The sequence below is a fragment of the Cebus imitator genome, unplaced genomic scaffold, assembly GCF_001604975.1.
Source record: "Cebus imitator isolate Cc_AM_T3 unplaced genomic scaffold, Cebus_imitator-1.0 Scaffold72, whole genome shotgun sequence".
Classification (NCBI taxonomy): Eukaryota; Metazoa; Chordata; class Mammalia; order Primates; family Cebidae; genus Cebus; species Cebus imitator.
Window position 1 is genome coordinate 7,051,268 of NW_016107387.1, and position 7,528 is coordinate 7,058,795.

Here is a 7,528-nt window from a genome sequence, read left to right on the forward strand (position 1 = left end):
TCTGTCACCCAGGCTGGAGTGCAGTAGTATGATCTCGGCTCACTGCAACCTCTGCTTTCTGGGTTCAAGCGACTCTCTTGCCTCAGCCTCCCATGTAGCTGGGATTACAGCTTCACGCCACCATGCCCACCTAATTTTTGTATTTGTAGTAGAGATGGCGTTTCGCCATGTTGGCCAGGCTGGTTTCTGACCTCAGGTGATTTACCCACCTCGGCCTCCCAAAGTGCTGGGATTACAGGCATCAGCCACTGCACCCAGCCTCTCTCTCTTTTTGAGATAGGGTCTTACTCTCTCACCCAGGCTGGAGTGCAGTGGTGTGATCATGGCTTACTGCAGCCTCCACCCCTTGGGCTCAAGCAGTCCACCCACCTCAGCCTCCCTAGTAGTTGGGAACACAGGTGTACTCCACCATGCCCAGCTAATTTTTTTTTTTTTTTGAGATGGAGTCTCGAACTGTTGCCCGGGCTGGAGTGCAGTGATGTGATCTTGGCTCACTGCAACCTCTGCCTGCTGGGCTCAAGCGATTCTCCTGCCTTAGCCTCCCAAATAGCCAGAATTACAGGTGCCCGCTCCCATGCCCGCCAAATTTTTTGTATTTTTAGTAGAGACCGGGTTTCACTACGTTAGCCAGGCTGGTCTCAAACTCCTGACCTTGTGATCTGCCGGCCTCGGCCTCCCAAATTGCTGGGATTACAGGTGTGAGCCACCACACCTGGCCATTTTTGTATTTTTTGTAGAGGGGGCTTCACCTTGTTGCCCAGGCTGGTCTCCAACTCCTGGGCTCAAGCAGTCTGCCCGCCTCAGCCTCCCCAAGTGCTGGGATTACTATGCCTTCTCTTTTTATTCATGTGTACTGGGGGTGCATTCTCTCTTCTTCAGTCCCTGAGGGAGCCCTGCATATGGTACTTCCTCTTCCTGAACCTGGAGCTTGGAGTGTCTGTCTCTGTGGAGGCCCTTTCCAGAGGCGAGGAGCAGGCGAGGGCAGGGGCAGAGGTGGAAGGACTCAGGCAGATCGCTGTCTTCTTCTGTCTCCGTCTGCCCTTTTCCTCCTTCTCTGGCCCCCAGTTAATCTCATTTTGCTGTTGTCCCTATTAAGCTAGCGCAGGAGGCCCTTGGGATGGCAGCTGATTAACTGGGCAGGGCGTCAGGGGTCATGTTGGGCCTTTCACCCCGAAAGACCAGAGGAAGACCAGGAATTCACTCTGAGGCTGGGCATGCTACCCTCTTCCCCACCCAGGGAGGCTGGCACTCATTCTTGCCCCTGTCCTGAGCCTTGCTGTCTCTGTTCTTCCCTGTCCTCCCCCAGCCCATGCCCTTCTAGCATATCCAGGTTAGCTGGCTGGGCTGTGGGCTGTTGTAGGGGTAGGGCCAGACTCTGGGTCCCCTCTGTTGACTGCTTGGAAACCAGCAAGGGCAGTGAAGGAACAACTGGACAGGCTTAGCCTTGTCCTGCCTAGGGGGCTGATACCAAGTACCTGCTGCTCGAAGTGGCTGACTTCAGTCCCTCCCTAAGGAGTGCAAGGTGCAGGAGAGCTGATTGCCCATGGGGTAGAGGCTGCAATGGGTAGACTGAGGCCATCGAGGTGGGGTATGAGGGGATGCCATGCAGAGTAGGATCAGCCAGAGGGGTAAGGGAGGGGAGGCTGGAACAAGAGTGAGCCTGAGATGGTGAGAGAAGCAAGGAAGTTGGGGACGGGATGCAGAGAATGGAGGTGTGAGGGTCAGGGGCTAGAGCTCTGAGGTGGAGGGATTTGAAGATGAAGGTGGGCGGAAAGGGGTGAAGACACAGATGCCATAGGGGCCATGACTGCCAGAAGGCCAGTGTCTCAGGATGTGAGGAGCAGGATTTGGGGGATGGGATTGGGACCTGGGGAGGGATGAGAGGTGCTGAGGCCCTGGCGGGAGAGGGGGCTGGTGGGAGAGTGGAGAGAGGGGAGCCAATGGGCTAGAGGCGAGGGAGGGGGAGGAGCTGGTCGGGCCCTAGGGCCTTCCGCACTGCATTGGCTGGGGGAGGAGGCAGCGGCCAGGGCGGCCAGCCTGGAGCCTGAGGCACTGGGCCGGCCCCAGTGACGCCTCCGTCCCCATCCCCAGAAATACCGCTACCAAGATGAAGACACGCCCCCTCTGGAGCACAGCCCGGCCCACCTCCCCAACCAGGTAAACGCCCCCGAGCTGGTGCACGTGGCGGAGAGGAACTTGTCCCACCTCGAGGCTGGCCACGGGGTCGTGGGCCACGCCCACCTCTCCCCTTTCAAGGTAGGAGACCCTGGCGGCCCCCTCCCCAGTGCGGCCCTCGGAGCCTCGGAGCTGCAGCAATCCCCAAGGGCCGGTAGGGTGAGAGAGAGCCGTGGGTGTGGGGTATGCTGGGATTGGGGGTGAGGGTTTGGGGCTTGGACTCCTGGGGCCTGGGGGAGGGGGCGTTTGGGGGGCTGGAAACACCTTGGTCCCACAGAGGAGAAATAGGCCAGGCCAGTGGGAGTGGATGTAGAGCCTAAGCAAGAATGTGTGCACGCGTGCCTGTGCGTGTGTGCGTGCGTGGTATTTGTGCGTGTGCCTGTGCATGGGCGTGCGCTGTGTGTGCCTGTGCATGTTTGCGTGCGCTATATGCGTGTGTGCCTGTCCCTGTGCGCGCTGTATGCATGCGTGTGCATGTGTCTGTGCTTGTGTGCGTTCGCTGTATGCCTGTGTGTGCCTGTGAGTGTGTGTGTGCGCGCCGTATGCCTTTGTGTTGAGATGTGTGCATCCCCCAAAAGGCCCCCCACGCCTGGGACCTCTTCATTCCTTCACACCCCCAACCTCCGTTTCCATTTTTTCTGTCCACAGTTCTGTTCCAAGCGCCTGTTGCCCTCATTTGCTCTTGTCCCTTCCCCGCCTCCTCCCCCTACCTCTGCCTCTGGGCCTGGCTCGTCCTGTCCCCTAGTCTCCAGCCCTTTCCATCTGTCTGGACTGAGACTTTACATGGTGGGGCCTTGCTGCCTCGTTCCCTGCCCCAGCCTTTGCTGGGCTCCTGAGCTCTCTCCCCCCTCTGCAGCCTTTCCTTCCTGCTGGCTGGCTGGCTGGCTCTTGATGCTGTCTCTCTCTTCCTCCCACGCATTCTCCTCTCCCTCTCCCTGATCCCCAGCTCAGGCCACTGCGGCCTGATCAGTCCTATCCCTCATCAGTCCTCTGCCTCCGTCAGCCAGCTCCCCTTTCCCATGTTCCCTCATGCCTATTCGTCTTCGCCTTCTCTCTTTTCCTCTTCCCCTCTCTCATCCTTTTGGGTTCTCACCTCTGCCATATCTTCTTTCTGTCACCGTCTGTCCCCTCCATCATCCCTCACCACCTGTTTCCCTTTCTCCTCTGGGCTCACAGGGTCTTCCCCTCTCCAGCCTCTGGAGGCCTGGTTTCTGGGACCTTCCATTCTCCAGTCCCCTTTCCATCTTCCCCTCCCTCCATCTCCTCTTCTGGGGACACAGGATGGGGAGGAATGGAGCACACCAGGCAAGCTGTGAGATTGAGGGGACACTGTGGGGTCAGGGTGGGGATTCTAGGATGTTGTGGCATGTCCTAGGAAGGGGGAGGTTGCTAACTTGCTGACATTTCACCAAGAAGATGAGGAGGAGGTACCTGAGCCTAGGGAGCAGCCAAGCAGGTTCTGGAGTGAGAACTGGCAAGAGAGGAGTTGGGGGATAGGAAGGGTAAGAGGTCCTGGGGCAGGGGCCAGATAGGGATAAGACTGTGAGATCAGGGCAGTGAACTGGAGCTGACAGAGCTAGGGAAGGAAGGCCCTGGAGACAGGGATGGTACAGAGTGTTTGTGCGAATTCTGTGGCTGCTAGGAGTGAGGGAAGGAAGACTAGAGATGCTCTTTTGCAAGGCAGGGCCATTAGATTTCTGAGGAGGGGGAAGAGGAGGGTAGGGAGCTGGTCATAGGGATGGTAGTTAGTACAGAGCTCAGGAGGCAGAAGAGGGTAGAGGGAGAGACTTGCTGGAGGCCGTAAGCATGGGGTGGAGGTTCCAGCACAAGGCGTTAGCCGGGGGACAGAAGAAGCCTCAATTTTCAGAAGAGGGGGGAGTGGATTGAGAAGTGAAAGTTGTCACTTGAGAATAATCTTGATATGAAGGTAGGGTAAAGAAGAATGGTGACAAACTCTCTGGGAAATCAGAAATTGAGATGGAGTAGCTGAGTGAGGTGGCGTGTGCTTGTGGCTACTCAGGAGGTTGAGGTAGGAGGACTACTTGAGCCCAGGAGTTCAAGGCATCAGTGAGCTATGATGACACCACTGCTCTCCAGCCTGAGTGACACAGCAAGACCCTGTCTTGGGAAAAAAAGAATTTGGGATGGAGGATGAGGCCACGACATTGGTAAGGGATGGGGCTGGAGGGTGCAATAGGGCCGGGGAAGCGAATGGAGAATAGAGGCTGGGGTTGGAAGATGGGATTGGATGTTGAAGGGCGAGACAAGGATGTAGATGGAGCATGTGGGATGCGGGCAGAGATAGGGATGGGAAGCAAATGAGTGTCGTAGTGGATGAAGAAGGGTGTGCTGGGAAGGAGGTTCCAGGATAGGGATGGGGATGGGGATTGACAATGGGCTGAACATGTGGATGAGATTTTGGCAGTCAGTGGCTATTGGTTGGGCAACAGCATTTGCTGAGATGTGAAGGGCTGGAGGGCGGTGTTAATAGATTTATGGGTGCGAAATCTATAATACAGCTTGAAATGGTCGGTAGTTTGTAGGCTTGAGAAATAGCAGTAGGAGACGGGAGGGACCCCTTTGGACGGGAAGAGCGGGAAGGAGAGTGTGGAATCCTTGCGCTTGGGCGGCTGCAAATACCTGTTTAAGAAGGAAGTACGTTGGGGACCCCGGAAGGAGGCTCTTGGTGGCCTCCCCCCATTGCCATAGAGACGTGGCTTCGGTTGCCCAGGCAATTGGGGAAGCCCCTAGGACCGGCCTAAAGCGGGCCCCGCCTGGGAGTCTGGAGACCAGGCGATTGACGTCAGGGACCTGGGCACGCCCCACTTTAACCCTTTCCACGAAAGAAGTAGGGGGAGGGAGTAGAGGAGGGGGATAGGACCCGGATGTCTTTCTCCACTCCTCCCTCCTGACGTCCTTTGCACTGCGTAGGATGAGGGGCTTGGGGGAGAGAGGAAGGCAGGTTGTTCAGGATGCGCTGCGCCCGCAAACCGCTTCAGCCTGGCCTCCCTCTCGGCCTGGCTAACGCGGGGCGGGGCCCAGGGCAGGAGAGGCGGGGTTAGCGGATCCCTTCTGCACTCGGGAGCCTGGTCGGCCCCAGGCCACGCCCCACCCCCCTGTTGTCCTGACGACCGGGCCTCCCGGAGGTGGGTCTCCCCGGGTCTTGGCTGGTCCTAGATACCGTTGCTAGGCAACACGGTCCCTGGAGGAAGGGGTGGATTGGAAGGCTGGTGGGTGAGACCGAGGGAGGGGCCTGCAGCTGGGGAAACCCCGGATTCCCGAGGCGCAGGGTTTAGGGCAAATGTGTGTGAAGGTGAGGGACAAGTCTAGGGGAGAGTTATGAAGATATCTGGACAGATATGGAGGGGTTGGGGGGATGGAGCAGGAAGTGGGACCAGGACCCGGTGGACTTGAGCCCTGGGGTGTCTGTGTGTAGCACATAAGGCATGTAACACCCTGTGGTGTTACATCCGGTGAGAAGCTCCCTTCCCCCAAGCCTACCCCCCTCTCCCCGCTCTGCCATCTGCTGCTCCCCTCTCTGTCTGGCTGTCTCCCTTCCCGCTTCTCTTACACCTCCTTCCACATGCAGGGGGCCCGGGCTGGGCAAAGTTAGAGCGGTGCGTATGTGCATCTCTGTGTGTGTGCGCGTGCGCCTGTGTGGTGTCGATTGAGGCTGGGTCCTTGAGCAGCTCTCAGGGTGGGGGAGTGGGCTTGGCTGAGAGGCTAAGGGGTAGCCAAGCTGATGGGACCTCCGTTAAGGGCTCCCTCTCGAGTCAAGGCTCAGGAGGCTTTTTGTCTCTTATTTACCCGAACAGGCCAATTCTCCCCCTGTGATTGTCAACACAGATACCCTAGAAGCCCCAGGATATGTGAGTTGTTTAGATTTTGGGGCTGGGGCCATGGTAGAAGAAAGAAGGGAGTAAGGGAGGGCAGCAGATGACGGGCAGGTTGTCAGGCGCGAATGTCTGTCTCAACTGCTTTTGTGTTTCTGTCCCGTGCTGGAGTTGCAGGTGAACGGGACCGAGGGGGAGATGGAATACGAGGAGATCACATTGGAAAGGGTGAGCAGGCTCCTCCATAGGCGGTCCCCTTGGCTCCCCGTCTGTACCTTTCTTTCTGCCCATGTGGTCTGTATGGTCAGCTCCTCATCCTGTCCCTTCCTGCTCTGGCTGCCACTCTCCGCCACTCTCCAAGCCATTTCCCACCCCACTTGCCTTGCCAGAATTGGGCAGTGAGGGGAGCTGACCTCTTCCCCTCCTTCACCCAGGGTAACTCAGGTCTGGGCTTCAGCATCGCAGGTGGCACTGACAACCCACACATTGGTGACGATCCGTCCATTTTCATCACCAAGATCATTCCTGGTGGGGCTGCGGCCCAGGATGGCCGCCTCAGGTGGGGAGAGGAGATGGGTCAGGATCCTGGGTCCCTTGAGAGGGAGGGCCAGGGCAGCAGGAAGCCCTTGGCTTAGGCCCACCTTGTTGTTCCCAGGGTCAACGACAGCATCCTGTTTGTAAATGAAGTGGACGTGCGTGAGGTGACCCACTCAGCAGCAGTGGAGGCCCTCAAAGAGGCAGGCTCCATCGTTCGCCTCTACGTCATGCGCCGGAAGCCCCCGGCTGAGAAGGTCATGGAGATCAAGCTTATCAAGGGGCCTAAAGGTAGCAACTCATTTTGTTCCCACCCTCATCCCAACTGTCCTGTGCCCCAAAGCCTGCTTCCTGGGCACCTGGGCACCCACCTCTGGCCTCCCCTCCATCCAGGTCTTGGCTTCAGCATCGCAGGGGGCGTAGGGAACCAGCACATCCCAGGAGATAATAGCATCTATGTAACAAAGATCATCGAAGGGGGTGCTGCCCACAAGGATGGGAGGTTGCAGATTGGAGACAAGATCCTGGCGGTGAGGACCCCATCTAGCCCATTTTCTAGCCCAGACCTCGGCCTCATCTACTAGCCCTGGACAGGCCCAAGTTCATCACCTCACCCCAGTGCCTCTGTCTTGGGCCATCTGTGGCTTTGTTTGAGCTTTGCTTTCCTTGACTCCAGGTCAACAGTGTGGGGTTGGAGGATGTCATGCATGAAGATGCTGTGGCAGCCCTGAAGAACACGTATGATGTTGTCTACCTAAAGGTGGCCAAGCCCAGCAATGCCTACCTGAGTGACAGCTATGCTCCCCCAGACATCACAACCTGTGAGAGCCCTTCAAATGCCAAAGCTCCCCATGACCCATACTGTTTAACCCCATGACATGCAGCCCCATGACATCCCTGTAGCTGTCCCTCTTCAGATATTCCCCATGAAATAGCCACAATCGCTGATCCTTGCTGTGGCTGGAGAAGAGATGGAAAAATCAGTT

The 7,528-nt window shown here is 57.5% G+C and overlaps 1 protein-coding gene across 10 annotated transcripts in view; it reads left to right on the forward strand.

The window, feature by feature from the left end:
* Nucleotides 1-7,528, forward strand: part of DLG4 (discs large MAGUK scaffold protein 4) — a 29,890-nt gene that overhangs the window by 9,716 nt on the left and 12,646 nt on the right. For 2 of the 10 annotated variants that reach the window (XM_037739677.1, XM_017531677.1), the window contains 7 exons: nt 2,092-2,157; nt 5,991-6,044; nt 6,186-6,236; nt 6,443-6,567; nt 6,664-6,833; nt 6,936-7,072; nt 7,219-7,363. In XM_037739677.1, coding sequence (XP_037595605.1) covers nt 2,092-2,157; nt 5,991-6,044; nt 6,186-6,236; nt 6,443-6,567; nt 6,664-6,833; nt 6,936-7,072; nt 7,219-7,363 — 748 coding nt within the window. Of the gene's footprint in view, nt 1-2,091; nt 2,257-5,118; nt 5,322-5,990; nt 6,045-6,176; nt 6,237-6,442; nt 6,568-6,663; nt 6,834-6,935; nt 7,073-7,218; nt 7,364-7,528 lie in introns of those variants that run through there. The other 8 variants (XM_037739675.1, XM_017531673.1, XM_037739676.1 and 5 more) reach the window with 6 other exon arrangements.